The sequence below is a fragment of the Notothenia coriiceps genome, unplaced genomic scaffold (assembly GCF_000735185.1).
Source record: "Notothenia coriiceps isolate Sejong01 unplaced genomic scaffold, NC01 NC01_scaffold00005029, whole genome shotgun sequence".
Lineage (NCBI taxonomy): Eukaryota > Metazoa > Chordata > Actinopteri > Perciformes > Nototheniidae > Notothenia > Notothenia coriiceps.
Window position 1 is genome coordinate 95,943 of NW_011337730.1, and position 22,504 is coordinate 118,446.

A 22,504-nucleotide genomic window follows, 5' to 3' on the forward strand; every position below is an offset into this window, starting at 1 on the left:
GGGATGTGGTCATCGTCCAATCGAGACTCACAATCCGCTCCGAAAGGGATTGACATATTTGTTTCTCCTTCTAAATGTCAGGTTTTGTGCAGTCCGTAGACAAAGACTATCGGTTGAAAGACACCCAGGCGACGTCTCAAATTGCAGGCATGGTATCATCTCGTTGTACAAAATTTTTTCTAAACCCATGACTCCTTTTCTCTTGGAATTAAAAGACTATTTCGACGTACTCAAGCTCGACGCGACTACAGCCAGGAGTCTCGAGCTAGGAGCTCAGGCCAAATCGTTGGCTTATGGCCCCTGTGCATACATTAGTCTATCTGACAAAATGTTGTCATACACCAGAGTCACTTAAGAAATAGCGTAGTCCATTTCCATGGGGAAATTCAAAATCTGAGCGAAGAAATGCACGTGATGTACCTTCAGGGTTTACGTTAGCACCCAAGTAGAATGGTTTCATTAGCACCTGTCGGCATTCTCTTATGTAGGGCAATACCACGAATTTTACGTACTTGTAGAAACGGAAAAGGTTTGTTTAACCGTTTAAAATCATATACAAATCGACGTTCTGTAGTGTATAAAGAAATAAGATCCACCAATTACAATCGTAACATCTAGGCGGATACCTGTGGTATCAGACCTACAGAAATGCTTTACGAGAAGAACGTATTACACGTGGACGTTCCCTTAAAAATCTGTGCTCCCCATACATCAGCATGAAATTTAGCGTTATCTAAAACTTTACAAATTGGCTATATTGGACGATAGGCACTGTGCAATTTACCCTGGCTTTTTCTGATGACGTCATTACTCCGGAATTTTGGACCTTTACAAAGCCACAGAGTTCCCACCATTTTCCTAGGAACCGGGGTTTGCCCCTTTACGAGACTCCCCCCCGGGTTTTGCGGAGGCAACAACTAATTCGAAGAATCATGTCCCCACCCCTTTGGGAGGCCGGGGGCCGGGCATTAATGCCAAGGGCGCTTCTGGGTAAAACCCCGATGCCGGGAAAATCTTCCCCATAAAAATTTGGTGCGGTTTCTTGGTAAAATCTTAGGTCCTGGCCGTTTAAATTGTTTCCCCTAAGCACCACGACCAGAAAGGGTGACCAGTTTCCAAATCCCAGGGAACCCTTGCTGGTTTGGCTTGCCCTCGGATGCACAGAGTGCACCCATATACAGGGATCAGAACTTTTCCCCGACGTCAAAAGACTACCTCTCGTGGTCTTGCCGGTGAGACGGTTGAGGTTTTTTACCGTCATGGTTTCCTCTGCGTGGTTTTACCTCCGATAAGAGTCCAGGTATTCCAAACTCTCTAGTTAAGGGTTTTTTTAGTGTAAAAATAAACTTTCAAAGTTTCAAAAAGAATAGACTTTGAAACTTTTTTTATGTTTACGAAACGCATAAGTTTTTATTTTTTTTTCATGGAACGTACTTTTCTTTAAAAAGTCCAAACTTTATTAAATAAAGACTAGAGTCAAATTCGTTAAAAAACCTTAATTATATAAATAAAAAAGTCTAAAGTGCAAGAAATGATGTATAAAACTCATTAACTAGGATATAAAAAAAAGTCGCTTGTCTAAAAAGCAAAAAAGGCTTCTAAGTTTTGTTGATTAAAAAAAAAGTCAAAAAGTTTAGATACAAAACAGAAGTCCCAAATGTAACGAAAAGTTGGAAAGGTCTTTAGCAAAAAAGGGGTTTGAAAGTCTGAGAATAAAAAGCGAAAGTCTAGGATATAAGAAAAAGCGAAGGGTCTTTAAAACAAAAAAAGCGGAAGTTTGAAAACCGGGACTATACGAACCCCCCCCCCCGTGGTGTGTTTCTCATTCAAACCCGTTAGGAACTCACCTGTCCGGGAGGCAGACAGGGTACAACCGGAAGGGTACCTACAATCTTTTTTGACTCTTGGGTCGCAGGTTTCCAAGGCAAATTCGCTCGACAAGGACTTCGTAGCATCAACCGTTGTTTAGTTCATTGTTTAGTTTGGACAATTTAACACCTTTACTTGCCATAAGGCGTTGCCGGTCGTTGCAACAAGAACCACCTGAGTGAACCCTGCGGTAGGGGGCGACAGAAGTGCCTCTCTATGGCGGTCCAGAAAGGAAGGGAACGGTTCGCCAAGTCCTATATTGGTGTGTGTCGGGATCATCGGGTGTGTTTGTTTGTTGTCTGATAGTGTTTGGAGAACAACCTATTTTATGGTTGAATTACCCAACGTTTGAATTAAACGTCATACACCGGTTATATAAAAACCGGTAATTTTTTGGACGTATATATGGACCGGAACGATTTTAGGCGTCTTGACAAGTTTTCCCACCACAATCAAATACAATTTTACACCATTGAATTTTTTATAATTTAATTATGTTAAAAGGAAAAAGTTAGAAATTTTGAAAAGAAACCCAATTACGTAGGAAATCCATTGTAATTAGACAGAAAACCCGAGGAACAGAACTAACATTTTACATTTACAATGGGGGACACCCTTGGATTATTCCCAATAAGAAGAACTATCGGTTGGCGTTCGGTTAGTGATTTACGAACGCGAAGTACCGATACAAACCTTAAAACCCCTTTCCTTTTGTTGGACTTGAACGCCTATTGGTAACTTTAAAGGTCTAAGATCGTGTCAAAGTTAAGTGTTTAAAAAGCAGGAACAAAAAAGAACTCACCTTGTGATAAACCTGCAAGAGAAAAAGCATTTGAGCTGCATACTGTTTCAGAAATAATCCTTGATGTGGTTTAGAACAGGATGGCGTTTTATCAAAGCAAAATGTAACTTTATCTCCAGTAGAATTCTGATCAGGCATTAGCTCCGCCTCCTCTTCTTTTCTTTTTTTCAAGCTGAGGACCCAAAATACACGTTTCTCTAACAGGGCTGCAAAAGAGGGGTATGAGCAGTATGAGGGATGGCTAAAATGCATGATCTGTTTGGTATTTTGAAAAAAAAACTTCACAGACATGTTTTGTATAGGTATGGCCCTACAATATATGTTTCAAATATAGCATGATAGGTCCACTTTAACTCAATCTTCTGATGTCTGTTACTGCAGGGACATTTTTAGACCAAGGAAGTTGATCGTAGTTTGCAAAATGTTCAACCGAAATCCTGATATCCTGACACGTTAAAATGGGAAGAAAAAGAGTACTGCAGTAATGAGTCCTTAAACCTGGAAATGTTTCAGTATTTCGGCACACTCGGTTCTAAATCAATGGGTTTCAAACTGGATTTTGGTTAGACGCTTTAAAAAAGGTCTGTGGTTAACATAAGCCTGAGAGATTTTAACACATAGTGGCTAAGTGAGACTACAAAGCAATCCGGGCAAACATGAGGAAACTCATCGACTCAGGGTGTTAAAGTTGAATCATTGCGACCATGGTGTAATTCATTTAGACACTACAATGATATTGTTCCCTTGAGTGATTACATTTATGCTTGAAAATCATTAAAGTAAAGTAGAGTTCATTTGTTAAGATTGCAGGGAAAAGGTTTCATTTTCATAAACTTTTGTCTGCCACAGAGTTTATTTTTCCTTCAGTAATCCAAAAGCCAATTGAAAATGGGAAACCAGCCCAATGCTAACTTCCAGGTTGGCATACAAAAACATGTCATCCATGAAGCACTCCATAGGTACAAATCAACAGTAACATACCGTTTAGCAACATTCTGTCGCATGATATGCCAATGTGATTAACATTTTGAAATTGGATCAATTCCATTTAAGGGCACAACCAGTGCATTTCCAATAAATATATAACTTATCAAGCTGTATCTTTGTTATCTACCAGGATTACCTTGAGGGCCTTGGTGGCCACCGTGGCAGCAGTCTGCATCATGCCGTCAGCGATGCCCAGTAAGTCAGTGTTCTGGAGGAACGGCGTCACAAGGGTCACATACTTGGCGCCACTCCAAGGCTTAAGCAGGGTCAGCGCCCAACGCTCTGTTTCCCCCCCGACATTATCCAGGATGAGGTCGAATCTTGAGGTAAAAAACAAGAGAAAAGGGTAAAGATACATGCAGTTGTTGGGCATAAGAAATAAAAGGAGAGTTTGGAGGTGTGCAAGACAGACGACAAGCTCCCTCGCTGCTTTATATTTTGTTTACTGTAAATTGGTGTTTCAACTTGTATATTTTAACTTTTTTAATGCAGTTTTATTTATATTTTGAGATCTTTACATTTTAGAATTGTTTATTTCTACCATTTACATTTCTACTTATGTGCAATGCCTTGTCTTTTATGCTGCTGCAACGCAAACATTTCCCAAATTGGGATCAATAATCTTATCTTATTAGTCAACTGTAGCTAGAGGGGCAGGGTTGTCTTGGTAACAAGGGGCAAGTCATGGATACATTCACGCACCAACTCCCATTCAAAACCGACATAGATATCTGTAGTTGTTCGTTTGGGATTTTGTACTTCTCCAGTTCACTGAGTGGTTTCTCAACAGGTCCGGAGGTGTAGTCAACCACATGGTCCGCCCCCAGCTCCCTCACAAACCGCTCTGCATTCTGGGAGCAGGTCACAGTCACATGGGCGCCCCAAGCCTTCAGCATCTGGACACAAACGATAGGATCAGATTTAGTTTGTATCCTTTATCTAACATTAAAAACAAATACATGTTTAGGTTACTGTAGAGAGCAGAATGCTAGCCAGTGTTTGAGAGAGACTCACAATGTTTAATTAATGAGATCAACGTCTGTGTAAAGTGAGATAGAGTATTCAGGTCACCAAGCAAGGTTTGGGGCACAGTCTGAAACCTGACAGGCCAGGCAGACTTTTAATTCCACCCCTGTTTATTTTATGATCAGTGTCTATTTTTACGCTATTGTCACAGAGAATGATTATATGGTTGTATTTAGTGCAGGCTGTTTTGAGCTTGAGGCACTTAAAAAAATGCTACATAATGAATTATTTGTGTATGGTAAGATAAGACAGGACTTTATTTGATTACAAAGGAAAGAGATTGCTCAAGAAATACAACAATATAGGAATAAAAAAACACAATAGAGTAGTGTATGGGAAACAATATCAGCGCAAAAATAAAATAACAATAGGAGTAAGATAAATTAAGTTCACCTAAGATTAATATAATATTCATAAAAAAAGAAGAAGAGTAAAAAAATAAAGTGTATAAAGAAGTCATATTAAAACCAGTGCCTAATAAAATGTCAAGTCAATAAAGTAAAAAAAATAATTTTGCATATGATTTTAAGTGTAATATCTCCCAGGATATGAGTCCACTTCACATCTCCGCTATCAGCCTCCTCCTCCTCCTCACCTGTATAGCAAATGTTCCGACTCCCCCGGATCCTCCAAGGATCAATATCCTGCGGGGAAGAGGAAAAGCACACATTCAACAATGTCAAACAGACTTCAGGGCTTCATCGTGTCAAGTTCGCAGCAGTGAGCCGCTGCCGGAGAACAATGGCTCGTCACCTGGAGGCTCGTTACGGAGCGAGGGAGCTTAGGAGGAGCGCTGAGAGGAATAATGATTCAGATCAAAGACAGAGAGCTTCTTTGGGGCGGACAGGGATTAACAGCGAGTGGACATTGTGAGTGTGTCTCCCTCACCGCTTCTTGGCACAGTTGTCCTTGCTGAGCCCCCCCGTGTTGACCAGTGCAGACCAGGACGTCGCTGCCACATAGGGAATGGCTGCTGCCTCTCTGTGGCTCAGTAACTTTGGTTTGCGGGATATCTGAACACAACAGACAAGAGTTAGGGATTCACAAAATGTATCTGGCAGATAATGGGAAATCTATATTATCATGTATTATTCCGATAATTCAATTAAATATAGCCAGTAATATAAAGCCACAATGCTTTCATTGACGTGTGCAGAATCCCTAACAGTCCAATACTGTACGGGGGGGGGGGGTATGCACCTTCAAAGATGGTTTGCATTACACAAATATACGCTACAAGTTCAGCATATTTACGAGCAAACAGTGTGGACTGTTTTACAGTTTCAGAGGCAGCATGAGTTTGGTACTTCCAATGAGAAGCAGCTAATTATCATTAATTGGTATCGGCTCAAAAAGAAAATTCATATTTTGCATCTCTAAATAATAAAAGCAGTAATAAAGGGTATCACCTTTCAGCAGTACACGTGCTGAGTCATTATGAAATAGCATCTGAAAGCCTTCACCAACGCACAGTATTTACCAGATCATCACATTTAAAAGGGGCCCTTTTATGCTTTCTTGAGTTTCCCCTTACTGTATTGTGTTAAAGGTTTTAGTGCATGTAAATACCTCAAATATGGGTTAATCAATTTAAAAGGAAAAATCAATACATTTTTCGTATGAGGGTGTTGAAACTGTTGCTGGGCGACTGACACAAACCACAAAGAAAAGAGTAAACTCCTAACCCAGAACTGATACCCGAGGCATTGTGATCTCTCACCAAGATAGATTTGCACCAACAACATTGATGAAGTATACCTCGTTGGCACTCAGCACCACAAACTCAGCCAGGCTGCCCTGCTTCCATGGAGGGATGGCTGCCCACACCTGAAGGAAACACACAGCGACATGACACCCATTCAATTGACATTAACAAATGCGCGTCTGCATTTCTTTAGTTAGTTCTTCTTTGGTAAGATGAGTATCAAATTAAAAGTAGCACATATCATATGTAGGTCACAGAAAGCAGAATGTGACTTCAGGAAGTGCTCAAACTACTCATAACACAAACATCAAAATCATTTCAAATAATGTACAATCTATATCATAACCACTAAATAAATACAAATAATTATAAAAATAAGATGTTTGAACAAAAAGAACTGTTGAAAATATAAATAATTAACTAAAGTAAAAAAAAAAATATGATGTGCAATTAATGTTTGGTTTAATTTTATACATTTATCTTTTTTGCAGATTTTTTCCTTTAACCATAGAGACATGGTAGAAAAGGTTGGGTATTTGATATACAAATGGTCATTTTTTATGTAAAGTATTCCTTTGAAATATTTTTGCTAAACAATTAATTAAGGCATTTTAGTTTGATTCCAATTGATTTATCAAAAAATGATTTAGTTTTAACTCTACAATGCGTTGCTTCTTAAAGGGGCCCTATTATGCTTTGTTTCCCTCTCCTGTAGTGTGCTATAGGTTTGTGTGCATGTAAATGGTCTGCAAAGGCTAAAATCCCAAAGTTCCCTCCAGAGGGAGTGTCTCTCCCACACCCCCCGGGACTGAAACGTCTTTGTTTACATCTGTAAATTAATAACATCACTAGCTAACACCTGTGCTTCTATTGGCTAGCGTCCTCCAACACATTCTACGTGATAGGCTAAGGCCCGGGGCATCACTAAGTGGTTGATCAATCACAACAGAGCCGGCCAGCTAACCAATCAGAGCAGACTGGGATCTGGTTTCAGACAGAGGGTGAAAAGAGGTGCTGCAGCACAGACAGTATGAGAAAAATAAAGGACTGAAAGTAAGCATATCCTCCTTAATAATATCATCAGTGTTATCCATCAGTTAGCAACTCTGGTTAAATAAGACAAATAGTATCTGATCTTCCTGCACAACCCTCTTGTACTGCAAAGGGCTGAGATGCGAGTCATGTCATGTGCATAATGTGGGTAGAAGGATCGTTGCGACAGAGTTCACTGCGGCCAGGAGAGCATGAAGTAAGTTATTCCAATGTGATGATGATGATGCTCTGCTTGAAAACAGCCTCACACTATCACACCACCAGCTGCTGGCCCCATTTTGTAACTTCCTCCGATTTCAGGATTCATCATCTGTGTTTAAGCAAGGTGTTTTTGTTCACTATTAAGGCAGCTACATGTTTTTGTTTACAGCATCATGACTACAACCCTACCTCATACTTTATTCATACATGACTCACTGTGTGCCTGTGTATCAGGTGGTCACATCTCCCTCATTTACCTCGTCCTTTTCTGTGAAGTACTTCACATCCAGGCCGCACTCCATGATGACCCCAGACATGTCTCTTCCCAGGATGAGAGGGAACTCCATACCATTCTGATTCAAATTCAGAGGGTCTCTCTTCATGGACAGGCTTGAAGCACCATAACCACCTGCCAGGGAGAGTTTCTGATTAGAGACCATTTTGAGAACATTCACTGGAACAACATCACAAAGTTTGAAAGAAAACTTGATGTTGAAATGTTGACCTTTTGGTTGCTTAATGTAACTAACAAGGAAACTAAAAGAAGGTGATTATTCAGTTTGAGCAGCTGCTAACAAATGTGTTAAACTGATTATTTTATCAAATTAATTTCAACTAAGAATTATTTTCAATATAAACCTGCCGATTATATACATATCATTGGCCATAGCATAATTACGGAAGAGGTTAAGGGCCACAAGTGAAAAACATTTTTGAGATCTGACCAAAGTTAATTTAGTTTTAAAGGATTCAAAAAGTTTCTCAGAGATCTCAAATTAATTTTCACTTGTGGCCATAAACCTCTTAGATAATAACAAGTGGAGGTTTGTTTTTGAGTTTGGCTACAGTATCAAAAAAGTCTAGGATTTAGTTTTTTGTTACTGAATATGCAAATAAAGAAAATGTGCTTTGGCAGCTAAGACAGATATCAGGTAAGAAAAGTGTCATACCTATACTGAACACATGCAAATTAGACAGCAACCAATTAACACCTTCCAATATGCACTGAAGCTTCTCAAACTTTAATTTGTACAGAGCGCCCACAAAAAAATGCTATTGCATTGCCCCTCTCTTTGCAGCCCTGCACCAAACCACCACCTCCTTACTGCTGACACTAGCTTTGTGGCAGAAGAATGACGAGATGCATGATGCATTTTATCATCATAACCACAGGAAACATCAACCTCACACTCTGTATCCTCACTTTTAAGTATTGCTTCCAAAAAACGTTACAAAAATCATTGTGATTATCCTAACACTTAAAATCTGTTCCCATTGTGAAGATGCACACATGCTGTCACTCACCTCTCATGCCGACATCAATAGGGTTCAGTCCTGCTGCATTCACTTTGATAATAACCTCATTGGGGTATGTGATGACGGGGAAACTGGCATTTTTAGTGAACCGCAAAACATCATTGCCTCCATATTTATCAATAACCCAGGCAGGCATAATAGTCATCCTTCTTTTGGTAGTACTGAACAGTCTTTTCTGCCTGCCATGCCAGCAAACTGATGTGTTCACACTCGGTGATGTACTGCAGTGAAACAACCACCTACTGTACATTAAGTGTCTCACATAACTCATTTTAAACTCTTAAATATTAAATAAAATAGTGCAGCTATAATTACCTCCCTGTTACATACAGGATCCACTCTAGCTGTAGCGTTAGCGGTAGGCTACTATGCTAAATTTCAGTAACCCACGTAACGTTATTTAAGTCCTTTACAAGCCAACTAAATATGAACATTTCCTTCTTTAATAAACATGTCAAGCCATTTCCATATAAGCAATATTTACAACGTTTGTGATTAATTCAAACCAACGTCCTCTTCTTTCCTTAACATGCCACTTCTACTACCGGTGTCTTACAAAGCCTCTCCACCAATCAGAGAGCGCCTTCCTCAACAGCTGTCCAATCACAGAAAGCGTTGTTAGAGGTTTATTGGTCAAACAAACATGGCAGCCTGCATGGGCTCCACACTGTACGAAGGTTGTTAATTATTTTTGAAAGGTTGCTATACAAATACTATAAAAATGCTCAGCCTGACAATAAGGGAGGTTAGTACGACTATTCACTGTTCTCCATGTCTGTTTAGAGCATTTAACAGTTAATTACATATTGGTCGTTGTGTACTGTCAAATCAAACCAGCTTGAAGTGAAACAATGTACAATGTGTGAAAATGTGCTTTATGAATGCCTAAACATATTGTTGGTCCTTACAACATTGTATGAATGTATTAACTTAAGAATGTATAAACACCTGTCTTGATTTTATACAGTTTGTCAAGAAATATCTTTATCTGCAGCCCTGAACTGAAAAGTGTCGGTTTCAGATTGTTATTTATTATTAATATATGATTGGGTTATAACTAATATATAAACCTTAACATTCAACGTTTCAAGGTGAGGCTTTTCAAATAAATATTGGGTAACATCATAATTATGTTCCTTTGTTTTGTAATTTTGGACACCTGAATAGAATGGAGCTATAATGTGCTATTCCTAAGCTGACAACCCAAAGTGTTTATTTTCAAAATGGTAAATTAATTAAAATTAGTCACATTCCATAACTTGTTCTTCATCATTGTTCTCCAGGTGTCTTTGGCGCTCAGGGAGGGAAGAATCTCCCCAACAGAGCTTTGTAGGAAGTGTCTGAACCGCATTAAGAAAACACAACATCTTAATGCCTACATCACTGTGACGGAGGAGCTGGCGCTGAAGCAGGCTCAAGAAGCAGAAACTAGACTGCTGCAAGGTGTGGAAACACGAGCGTGCATTTCTACACATTCTTAGTGAAGGCATTGGGGTCACAGATCTTGTTTTTCCTTCAGGTACCCCCAGAGGTCCTCTGGATGGAATCCCTTTTGCAGTCAAGGATAACTTCTGCACAGAAAATATCAAGACTACATGTGCATCCAGGATGCTTAAAGGTCTGTGCATCCTAAACCTTCTGCATATTGCACACTATATACTTAATTCAAATGCACTGAATACTAAATACTAAATTAACAACTATTGGTATTATTGAACCAGCAGACTATTCAAACTGTAGTATACTCAAGTGGATCTGTCACATCTCCAATAATAGTGCTCCAAACTTCAGGTATCTAAATAACAGGTGTTATTTAGATTAAAAAAAGGCAACATTCTGGGAATATACATTTTTACTTTATTGCCTGAACATATCAAAATGTAATAAAGTGAAAGCTATTAGCCTTGCTCAAAATATCACATGACTGATGGCCAAGACGCAATACATTGTGGGGCTATTGAGTATGTGCAGCAGGCTAAGGTCTCATACCCATACATTCTTGCTTATGTAGTAAGAAACACACTACAGACTTAATTGACTTATTCCAAGTTTGGATAGTATAATAGTATGATTTAATACATGCCTATGCCTCATTTTTCCCGAAAAATAACATTATGTTACCTGTGCTTCAGACTACACTCCACCCTTCAATGCTACAGTGGTCCAGAAACTTTTTGACCAAGGGGCTGTTCTCATGGGGAAAGTCAACATGGATGAGTTTGCTATGGGGTAAGGGCATTGTTATCAATGGCTCAGTACTCACTGTCAGTAATGGATATTTCCAAACACCATATTATTTTATAAATAGCTTGATGAAGCTGTTTTACGGATTTTTACACATACAGAAAAAGACATTTTTGATAACTGGTTGGCAGTTTTCCTAATTATTTATCGATTGGTTTCTTTGTCTTACAGTGCGGGAAGTACTGACGGGGCTTTCGGTCCGGTGAGGAACCCCTGGAGCTATTCTGCGTCCTACAGAGAGCAGACAGAGGCAACACCAGACTCTGACTGGGTCATCACAGGAGGAAGTTCAGGAGGAAGTGCTGCAGCTGTGGCCTCACTCACCAGCTACCTGTGAGGGAACATATTTACGAGTTGCATAACTGTTACAAAGAAAACAAGTTCAACATCTGAATACAATGAACTTTTACTGTACAGGGCATTGGGTTCAGACACAGGTGGTTCTACTCGTAACCCTGGGGCACTGTGTGGTGTTGTAGCCCTGAAGCCCACCTATGGTCTGCTGTCCAGACACGGTCTCATCCCCCTGGTCAACTCCATGGACGTCCCCGGTATCATCACCCGCAGTGTGAGCGACGCAGCCATCGTCTTAGGTAGGAACATTTTGATGAACCTCATCCAGGCCTACTGTACATAAAAAGATGTCTTGCTCTTAAAGATGGTGATTCCACATTTCCAGTTCTTCTAACCATGTAATATAAATAATATGTGACATTGCAAATAAACCAATATAGCACCTCAGCATTGTTGTTCTTTTTCATACTGCGATCTAATGATTAACCTAACCTTGGTTTTACCATGTCACACAGGAATCCTCCAAGGCCTTGATATTAAAGACTCAACAACAATTCCTGCCCCCTCGTCACTGACAGAGCTACCAGAACAATTTGATGTCAAGAACCTCTGTGTCGGCATTCCTAAGGTGAGTTTAGCTCCGTATTAAAATCATCTTCTCCTTAGAATGAACAAAGACCTAGACCTAGAGGTAAGCCATGACCTGTATGAGTCTTAGCAGCATTATCATCAAGACAGATTCTTTGAACTGTATGTGTGGCTTAAGATATTTGTAAGTGGTTAAAAATTATCTGTTAACACAAATGCATGGATTTTCTGAAGCTGCTTTTCTCTCCTGTCTCTTCACGTATGTCAGGAGTACCACGCCCCCGGGCTGTCTGAGGAGACTGTAGCACAGTGGAGTCGTGTTGCTGACATGTTTGAGAGGGCGGGGGCGCGGGTGAAGCAAGTATCTCTCCCCCACACCCAGTACTCCATCGTGTGCTACCACGTCCTGTGTACCACTGAGGTGGCGTCTAACATGGCCCGCTTCGACGGCCTAGAATACGGTATGAACCCGAGTACAATATATAAACTGTGCTTTGTGCACCGGTGCTTGGGGAAATGGCATATAGATCATATCTCAACTTTTTTAGGTATTGCTGCAATATCTTCTTTCTTCCAACTGTTTATACTGTGCTACCCTTCAATGCTTTTGATCATTACAAGTGTGATAGTAAATGAATCTAAACAGTCCTTATGGTGGTATCTGTTATTAAGTTAGACAAATTATTAAAGACAATTCAATTGTTTCTCTCTGAAGTATAGTTTGTAGAGCAAGGTTTTAAAATGTGTATTCATTTATATACATTCATTTATTATTTCATTTCTATTCCTTGTGGTTTTTTATTTCTTTTATTAATTATATAAAATACACTGACTGACTTTTATAATGAATGTAAAATATCCTATTATGTTCATTGAAAGGTTGCTTTTATTTTGAAAAACCAAAGCAAATCTCATGCCAGTATCTTCAAAACAAAGTGACAATTAAAGAATTGTCTGAATGTAATAGTAATTTACTATATCCCACTTAGAATAAGATACATCTACTATAGTTGCCACCTAACTTTCAGATTACACAGGGAATCTCTTTGACTATCTAACATTATGAAATGGCTCTCCTTTCAGGCCATCGCAGCGAGATGGATAGCTCGACGGAGGCCATGTACGCCTCGAGCCGACATGAGGGCTTCAACGACGTAGTGAGAGGAAGGATACTGTCTGGGAACTACTTCCTGCTCAAACAGTAAGGCAGTGTACAAAAGTTGCAACTTTATTGAACCTTTTTCTCTTTGGCCTCTTTTTCATATTGTATGCTGGAGCTGTAATGTTTCTGAAACATCAAGAACTAACTGTCTCCCTCCTCCTCACTCTCATTTTGCCAGGAACTACGAGCACTACTTTGTGAAGGCTCAGCAAGTGCGGCGGCTGATCGCAGAAGACTTTAAGCATGTCTTCAGCTCTGGTGTCGACGTGCTGCTGACGCCCACCACTCTGACTGATGCGGCCCGCTACTCCGACTTCACACAGGAAGACAACCGCACACGCAGCACGCAGGAAGACGTCTTTACCCAGCCTGTCAACATGGCAGGTAGGCAGCAAGGCCTTCAGGAAGAACTGTTCAAGCACGCATAGGAAGTGTGGGAGGATGCATTCATGGATACTCCCACACACCGAAAAACTTTTTTTCTCTATAAAACCCACTTCAGTTTAGTTAATCTCATAAATTATAACCACATCATTTATAGGGAAGTTCAAATTGGCCCTATTGTGCTTTTTGGGGTTTCCCCTTTCCTGTAGTGTTATACAGTATAGGTTTTTGGGCCTGAAACACCATCACAATGTAACTATGTACCTCCAACACAATGTACATGATAACGGTAGGCTGAACATCTTTAGGCGGTTGACCAATCAAAACAGAGCCAGCCAGCTAACCAATCAGAGCAGACTGGGTTTTGATTTCAGGCAGAGGGAGAAAAGAGAAAACAGGCAGTATGACAAAACAAAAGCTTTTTGAACATTAAAGGAAGTAAACATGTCACAGTAGAGGTGCAAAAGGAAAAAATTAACCTGTAAATTAGTATAATAGGCCCCCTTTAAAAGGGCAAAGGAGTATTTCACTTCTCTCTTTTCTTTGTTATTATCTGAAACCATAGGTAAACACACATTAAGTGTACCTTTGAGTGAGTTTAAATTATGTTCCGCCTTTTATCACGCTACAAGCTAACCTCTTTCTTCACCCCAGGTCTCCCTGCTGTTTCTTTGCCAACTGCTTTATCAAGACGGGGCCTTCCCATTGGTTTACAGCTCATAGGCCCCGCCCTCCAAGACTGGAAGCTGCTCAGTGTGGCCCAATGGATGGAGCAGAGGGTTGGGTTCCCCTCCATCAGTGACTATGGAGACTCTAGCAGGAATGATACTGGGAGGTCCAAACGAGAGCGGACTTCAGCTGTATGAAGAGAACTGTGGACTAAAAGTGTAACTTTAGTGAACATTCTCCACGTGTAAGATGCCTTTTTGGGACATTTCCGATGGAGCAACCATCTAAATAATTACAACAAAGCTCACTATCACTGTTTTACATCATGCATCATATTTTAAGTTCAGGGACATTGTGTTCAATCTGTGAGATGCTGCTGTGTTTGTTTATCTAAAGGTGGCTATTAAAGATATGCAAGAAGGGATACTTATTAACTTTTCACTTTGTTTTATGACCAAATACCTTCTCAACTACTTACGCTCCCATTCGTCTAAGCTTTTCTCTGTGTTAAGAGCAGATAAGCAAATTGTTAACATGGTAAACATTACACCTCCCATATCACCATGTTCTCAGACTATTAAATTATTGATTGAACAATAATAAATCAAAAACCTTGTGTTCATTTTGTTAAGGTCAATTTCTTAGCAAATGAAGAAATTGATGTATTTAAAAAAAATGTGTTCTACTACTGTCACATAAACATTACAACACATCACATGCTCCGACTGTTCGGCAAAATATGTTTCACCATTAAAGGCCACGTCTCAAAGTTCCCTCCCGCCACGGAAGGGTCAAAATAAAGTCAAAAAGAAATTGGAAACAAAAGTATCATAGAATTATGAACAACTAGAGTTGCAAATAAAATGACATAATGGGGAGCTGAATTTAAGGAATGTATTTTTCATCATTTTAACTTTACTCTCAAAAAGCAAATGCCTGGCACTAATATTCTTCCGTACTTGTCATATTTTCATATTAAATCTCAAAACTAAATTCTATAAACCTCATCTGCAGACCCCATGGCACTTGAAAAAAAAATGCAATGTAGCCAATAATACAGGTGTGTTGGGAACAATCACATCAACGGAGTGCACACACATTTCTTACATTTGTGATAATTTTAGATGATCCACTATCCCTTAATCTTGATATAGTGCCCAGTCACACAGTGGATCTAACCTTGTTGTTTTCAATAATCCACACAGAGGAACACAGAGTCCCATGCATGACTCTTGTTTCCTTTGACATATTACTCTCCGGATGTGCAGATTTGCCGGCTATCCCCTTCTCCTCTCTTTCATCCTTTCTCCTCCCCTCCCACCTGCCCTGGTCTTTCCTGTGTCTCTCATTTGATCCTGGTCTCTGTGTTCATTTCGCAAATGTTGCCGCCTTGCTCTCGGCTGATATAGGACGTGCTAATAAAAACTCAGCAAAGCACAGCCTCCTCACATACGCCATGTTTCTTCCACAGGTTCTGATAGATGAAAAAGTTAGCTTAACTATAAAACAGAATATCCCTTTAAGCTCTGACACTGAATTACACCACAGCTCTATATATGAATATAAAGTACTGCAAATTGTAAACTACCCTAAGAGTGCTCTGTGCAAAATGAAGTGTTTGGTGTCATATTAAGAGGTGACATTGATTGTGATATTGGTTATTGGACTCCCACTCACCCACAGAGAGGACATCTAAGCATGTTTGTATTGGTTAAGGAGGGGAAGTTGATTTTCATAGAACTTTGTGTCTTTCTTGGAAAACCATGACGATACTGGCTATTAACAAGTGTGTGTGCCTGTTCCTCTTTCAAACCAGAGGATTAGTGGCACAGCTGGGTGTTGCCAGGTGAAAGGATCTCCCAAACTCACAGGCTGGCTCCTTCAGCGTGCTGTACCTTCAACAGATTGCATTGGGGTTGCATAAGCTCAGCATGCTTTAAAAGACTGTTGTGTGGATGCCACTTGTTTCTATCAGTGTGCTAAACTATTGACCTTTTGCCCAGTGCATGCTTGAATAGCAGCCATCTCTCTGTGTGGATAGATAAGACTCTTTTTCAATTTGGTAAAAGAGGGTTAAGGTGGCATGTAACTATATCTATTTGTTCTGCCCTTTATATATACAGTCTATGGTTCTATGACCCCCTACTCATTTGCATATTTGCTAATTACATTTCAGAACAATGTAAGTAATCAACTTGGGGACTTTCAAAATGTTGCAAAATGTATGTAAATGTACAAGACATATCTTTTAGGGGTGTTCCATCAAAATTAGGTAAGTTTCATGGTGATATCTATAAGTAAACTATTTACCATATTCACCTCAACCAAGACCCGAAATGAAGAGAGGGTCAGAGGTTTGTTTTTGAATCATAGTGGTCAGCAACATTAGACAATGCCTTATCTAAATTACAGGATTTAGTGTGCATGAGAATGGTAAATGTTACATGTCTTTATCGGAGACTTATGTTCCGCATGTATAGTGTGTTGAAGGAGCGTGCCAGAAGTGATGATGCATTCCATGATGGCTTTACTGTACATGTAATAAATGAAAGGATGTTTATAGTTTAATTGACCATGGTTATACAACTTCTGTACGAGAGTGCGATTAATGGAGTTGTTCCTGTTGCTAGGCTGTGCCAAGTCTCTACAAGCTCTATACCTGACTGGCAAGGGACCACAGTGCCTTTTAAAGTCGTACACTTTTACATAGTAAAGACATTGCAATTTAACATAGCACTCTTTTTTGTTTTGTTATGCTTTGGATCATGGTGTGGTTTTGAATAAAGGTTTTTGGTAAAAAAGAGCAATGTAAATTCCTTGAAACATGAAACCCAAGAGTTGCTTCCTGTTCTTTTAAATACAACCGCTAAGCCTACAGCATAGAAGGCTTTGACATTTTCTTTCTTCCTCTATCTCTCACTACTTGGTATTGTCTGAGATATAAGAATACTACAGAGGAATTAAGATTTCATTGAGGACATATTAGCCTGCTTTAAGCAAACGCTACTGCCTTGCTAACAGATCTGTACTTAGGCACAGTGGTGAAGTTAGGAAAATGCTAATGTCAGCATGCTAATAGCTGATAAGGATTCTAACATTCTTAAGTTTAGCATTATATGTTACAACGTTTCCCATTTTCTTTTCAAAATTGTTTTTATGAATGTTCTTGTTCAACACAGAATTCCCACAGATGTGCCGAAACAGTATCACAATGCAGTGCATTTTCAGATTTTAGCGTGCTATGTAGCACTCAAGCGTATGTTTGCAGGTTCCTATATTCCGCAGTTAAATGTCCTCATAATAAGACAAATGACTGAGAAACATTTGTATGTCCTCATCCTTGCTTTTTTCCCTACATCAAATGTCCAAATGTTCCAAATACATCTTAAGGCCTTTGATCCACGACTTCAAACATGATGCCTCAAATGTGCAGGATAGACTGTTTCCCTGACTTCAGACTGGTATTACCAAAGAGGCTTAATCCATTTCAACAATTAGAATCACATTTGAATAACCATTCACTTACAGCGAGGACCCTGGGAACTACAGGTATCTGGTCAAAACTAAATAATGGACCAATAGAAATTTTGACATGGATGACGCCAAATGAAAGGATTAGGAATCACTTAAGCAATGAATCCTGAATGGTAAATGAATGTGTGTACAAATCTATCCAATAGATGACGAGACTTTTCACTCAAAGATACTGAACATCGGCTGTTGCATCTTTTTCCAGGTGGGACTATACCAAAACTGCACCTATTTTCTGTACATAAATTTTGCCCTTGAGGGACGCAAATTTGTCCATGACTCTGTGGTTGAAGTCAGGGATGTCTTTCACAAGTTTTCTCTCCATAGAAAGCATGGCCAAGGCATTGAGACGATCCTGGGACATTGTGTTCCTGAGGAAGGTCTTGATTCTCTTCAGCGTTGAGAAGCACCTCTCAGATTCATCTGTGGTCATGGGAGTGGTGATCTGGATCTTCAGCAGTGCCACAGTCTCTGAAAAGGTGTCCTGAAGATTGTTCTGCATGAAGAGCTGGTAGAGAGCCACAGCACCCCTGCAGTTCTTGAACTCATCGTTGCTGTAGATGAGTGACAGTTCGTTTTTCAGCTTGCTCTGGTTCAGCAGTGGGTAAGCCTCCATCGTGGAGTCCAGTGCTTCTTCAGGAAAATGGCAGTTGTACTGCTGGAATTTGTCTCCCTGCAGCAGTGTAGCACTGATCAGGTGCTTGGTGAAGGAGAACCGCTGTTTGGTATGGCCCAAGATAGTGTCACAAACCTAAAAAATGAAAGCACCAATTTAGTACAATATGGAAATGTCAATATGACAATATATATCAAGTTGTACCATATCAAAATGTAATCTGTAAAAACGATTTGATCAATGCATACATTTGATAGGAACCATGCAAATGACCATAGTGCCACTCTAAAAGTTAGCTCACCTTAGCTGTAAATACTGATAGATTCAGGATGTATATATCGTATAGTAAATTATGTACAAGATTGCTAAGTATCAGGGTGGTTCTAGGGGGGGGCCAGTGCCCCTTAACACTGACTTTGGACCCCCCTGAAAATGAAAAGTGTATGATTAAACGATTTCTTGGCTGACGGAATAGACGGAACTAAGGTTATTTGTCATTCTAGTCGTACCCATTAGGGCGTAAAAACTGTAACTATAAGTATCTGAAATAAATATGTGTACCAATAACTGTATTGCATTGTTTTCTTACGCGCAATTACTTCATACTGTCTTTGTCTTTATCGTCCTGCATCTATTGTGCCCCTCTCAAAAAATAATTGGCCCCAGCCTGGCCCCCCCCAGTCAAATTGGTCTAGAACCACCACTGGTAGGATATATCGTTTTTACCTAACTGAGATTTGTACAAAAGACTAATTAAAGGAAAAACCTGAATAAAAGAGTGGAGAAGCATATCAAATGCAGAAGCTTCTGAGCACCAGGGCTAACTAAATAATTTGACCAGTGGGATAATGATGGCCGCTAGTTGCTGATGTTTTGTATACTGTGAGTGTATTGTATTATTTAAACTGACATGACAAAGATTGCAATTAAATTTGACTTGCAATTGATTAAGTGATGTGTGTGACTGTCTCTTAGGCTGCATGTCATTTTGTCACATCTAGCTATGTTTGTTTTTCATTCTAACTGTTGGACTCAGGCCTTTTTTGTAGAGATTTAAAATAATTTATGAAAGGGGACACTTCATTTGTCTCACCTCTGTAGTTTCATCTTGCATTAGTAAGTTAGAAAATGTATAAAAAGGACCTACTTTAAGGTGCGTAATGTCTTTTCTGTACAATGCAGCACTAATACAATTGAAAACATTGTAAAAGACCACACATTTAGCTTCTATCTCACCTCTGTAGCGAGCATCTGAAGTTCACCTGGGCCCAGTGTGCGCCGTTTCTTGCCCAGCTGCTGCTGAGATGCACAGCTGCTGTGTTCTCCACAGAAAGTAGGGAGGGAATCTCTGAAGAGAAAATGTATAGCTTTAGTTGACAGGTAAAACAATTGAAATTGTACATAATAATGTTACATACATATGAATTTACCTGATGTTTTTAACGTTGTCCGTGAACTCCTGCATGATTCCCTGAACAAAGACTGAGTTGACGGTCCGCTTCTGGAGCTGGTTGTAGAGAACATCCACATGTGGCATGATGCGATGGAACAGTTCCAGGAAGAAGCGGAAGGTATCATCCTCCAGTATTCTCACAAAGCCTCCAGCTTCTCTCGTAGTGTTAGGATCAAACTCGCCGGAGTCCCTGATGGTTTCAAAACACAGGAGGAGGTCATCTTTGTGCTCAAACACAGTCTTCACAGTACAGCTGTGGAAGTTCCACCTCATCGTGCATGCTGTTGGGAGTCTGTGGGCCACCACTTTATCGAGCACATTGGTTCTCTTGGGAGATCTAGCAAAGAAACCAGAGATTCCACCCAGGTCAGAGAAGAACTGTCTCACTCTGGTGATGTGAGATGTCACCTGCTGCATGATGAGGTTTAGTTGGTGAGCATAGCAGTGGACATAGTGTGCATTCACATAGACGTCTTGAACCTTCTTCTGCACACCACCTGTGGTTCCTCTCATGACACTTGCCCCATCATATGCCTGGGAAATGAGCTTGCTCTTCTGGTCAATGGGGAGAATGGAGCTCAACCTATCCAGAAGCGCGGTGGCAATGGAATCAGCTGTGGCACTCTGGTGAGATATAAACTCAAAAAACCTCTCTTGCACATCATGGGCTTTGTCAATGTAACGGATCACAAGGACGAGTTGACACTGAGTGGAAATGTCCATTGTTTCATCAACCTGGATGGAGACAAAGTCTGCACTCCTGATTTCTTCCAAAATGCACTCTCTCAAAACTGATAGCATACAGTCAAGGAGCTCATTTTGTATTGTCTTAGATGTTCCCTTAAACACAGTGGCAGTCTGCAGATGCTCTTTTAGAACCACATCCAGTGATGCAACAAAATCCACCAACCCTCTAAAAATATCAGGATTTTCTGAGCTTTCACTCTCGTCATGTCCACGCAGGGCAAGCTCAAAGGCACCACAGAACTTGACACAGTCTATTATTTTAGAAAGGATGTGCCGGTTTTTGTCCACCTCCTCGTTATGCTTACGGATACCTATCCTGTAGTCTTCGTCGAGTTGGACAGCTATGTTTACTCTTCCAAACATGGCTAGTTGCATGGCATTTTCCATGTGGACTTTACTTTGTTCATGCTTTTTTGCTTTCTCTGATAGGTGTTTTAAGTCATTAACACCTTTCTGAGTCCATGCTAGGTCTGATCTAGAAGTCCGGAAAAGGAGGCAGGGGAAGCAAAATAAAGTGTTGGTGTCGCTACAGCCAGTTAGCCAAGCCTTTTTGATAAACCAGCTCCTTGAGAAACAGCGATGAAAATGCTTACGTCTGTCCTTTGACTCCTGCCTAATGGCGATGTCGGGCCGATCAGGACCAAGATTTTTTACTCTCAGCTTTCCCTCCAGTGTCCTCCCCTCAAAAGCGGTTTCTTTGAGTGATTTAACTGAATTTTCCTTCTCAATATTGATCGCCATTGAAGTTCCGAGAGACGGGAGTCCAAGGCGGTGTGTACAAATATAAAGCTGGTCTTTTATTCAACATGGAACAGCATATAAACAAACTCAAGCCCGGGGAAATTGACTGACCGGAAAACGGAAGTTCCTTTAAACTAAAATGTCCGTGCGGAACAATACCCCCACCCATAGTTCCGTGAGTGAATGATGTCAACCCACCACATTATTTTGTTTTTGTTTACACTCCTGCCCTAAATGTATAAACACTATGATTATACATTTTACGGACACCAACTATATAATATGTACCTTGTTAATAATAAATAAAAGTATAAAATTAATAAAAATGTAAGTATTTTTTTATAACAATTTAGAATGTGGGAAACTTTTGAACCAATTTTGGGAAACTTTTGAACCAAACAGTCTGGCCTAGATTCTGAAATATACTTACTTTTTCCCTAAAGGAGGGGGGCTGTCTAAAATGACTTCTTTTTTTTAAATCTTGTTTCAGTTCTACCACAACCACAGTCGATTTGAAAAGGCACATAAAATGTACGATTAGAATCTACAAAGCAACCCCCCTTTGCTGTGAGGTGCTGTAAGTATTCTGGAAAACCACATTGACTGTGTAGTGATATGTGTTTCCAGCACATGATAGTCTTTGACTTATTGATAAGCAACAAAGTCCAGCCTGTTGTTTTAGACTCCATAGAAGCACTTTGCAATGACTGCTGAATCAATGTTGAGGGATAAACCTTGCTCTTAAAGCCTGAAGCATTGTTGTAATTGTAAAAAAAACTGAGCGGCCATTTAGTGGCTGGTGTCAATCCACTTATCAGAGGCTTCAGCGTCATGGTTTTGAAAAGCAGATTTCTGGTGGGAAAAGCAAAGAACAAGTGAGAGTGGTTGTACACTCATTGATAAGGGCCCTTCACCTTTCCCTGATCCCTCTCTCTTTTTTTATTTACTCTCAATCATGTGCTCCCTGCCCCCTTCTCTCCCAGCAAACAAACACAGATGCCTGAACTCAGGTTTCTCCTTAGGTTTCAGGTGGGAGGGAGCCGAGGAGATGGGTGGAGTGGCTGGAGGAGGGCCTTAAGTGGTTACACTCTAGCGGTCGACTAAAGGAGAGCTCT

General features: G+C 40.1%; 3 protein-coding genes across 4 annotated transcripts in view; 1 reads left to right on the forward strand and 2 right to left on the reverse strand.

Annotated features, from left to right (window-relative positions):
• Positions 1-9,516, reverse strand: part of rtn4ip1 (reticulon 4 interacting protein 1) — a 14,966-nt gene extending 5,450 nt beyond the window's left edge. Inside the window, exons 1-8 of one of the 2 annotated variants that reach the window (XM_010768044.1) lie at positions 9,276-9,510; positions 8,949-9,202; positions 7,901-8,052; positions 6,443-6,511; positions 5,573-5,697; positions 5,280-5,328; positions 4,418-4,554; positions 3,795-3,978 (exon numbers count right to left, since the gene is read on the reverse strand). In XM_010768044.1, coding sequence (XP_010766346.1) covers positions 3,795-3,978; positions 4,418-4,554; positions 5,280-5,328; positions 5,573-5,697; positions 6,443-6,511; positions 7,901-8,052; positions 8,949-9,105 — 873 coding nt within the window. In that variant the 5' untranslated portion in view covers positions 9,106-9,202; positions 9,276-9,510. Of the gene's footprint in view, positions 1-3,794; positions 3,979-4,417; positions 4,555-5,279; positions 5,329-5,572; positions 5,698-6,442; positions 6,512-7,900; positions 8,053-8,948 lie in introns of both variants that reach the window. The other variant, XM_010768043.1, reaches the window with a different exon arrangement.
• An 88-nt stretch (positions 9,517-9,604) lies between these two features.
• qrsl1 (glutaminyl-tRNA amidotransferase subunit QRSL1) lies at positions 9,605-14,895 on the forward strand. The gene is made up of 11 exons (XM_010768049.1): positions 9,605-9,705; positions 10,244-10,403; positions 10,480-10,578; positions 11,093-11,189; positions 11,376-11,537; positions 11,622-11,797; positions 12,014-12,126; positions 12,355-12,547; positions 13,170-13,287; positions 13,427-13,632; positions 14,287-14,895. Exons 1-11 carry the CDS (start codon positions 9,682-9,684, stop codon positions 14,496-14,498), a joined length of 1,560 nt encoding a protein of 519 aa, XP_010766351.1. The 5' UTR covers positions 9,605-9,681; the 3' UTR covers positions 14,499-14,895.
• A 1,635-nt stretch (positions 14,896-16,530) lies between these two features.
• LOC104942763 (zinc finger MYM-type protein 1-like) lies at positions 16,531-21,492 on the reverse strand. The gene is made up of 3 exons (XM_010768050.1): positions 19,879-21,492; positions 19,685-19,796; positions 16,531-18,583 (listed from the first exon to the last, which is right to left on the reverse strand). Exons 1-3 carry the CDS (start codon positions 21,387-21,389, stop codon positions 18,044-18,046), a joined length of 2,163 nt encoding a protein of 720 aa, XP_010766352.1. The 5' UTR covers positions 21,390-21,492; the 3' UTR covers positions 16,531-18,043.
• Between the last annotated feature and the right edge of the window lie 1,012 nt (positions 21,493-22,504).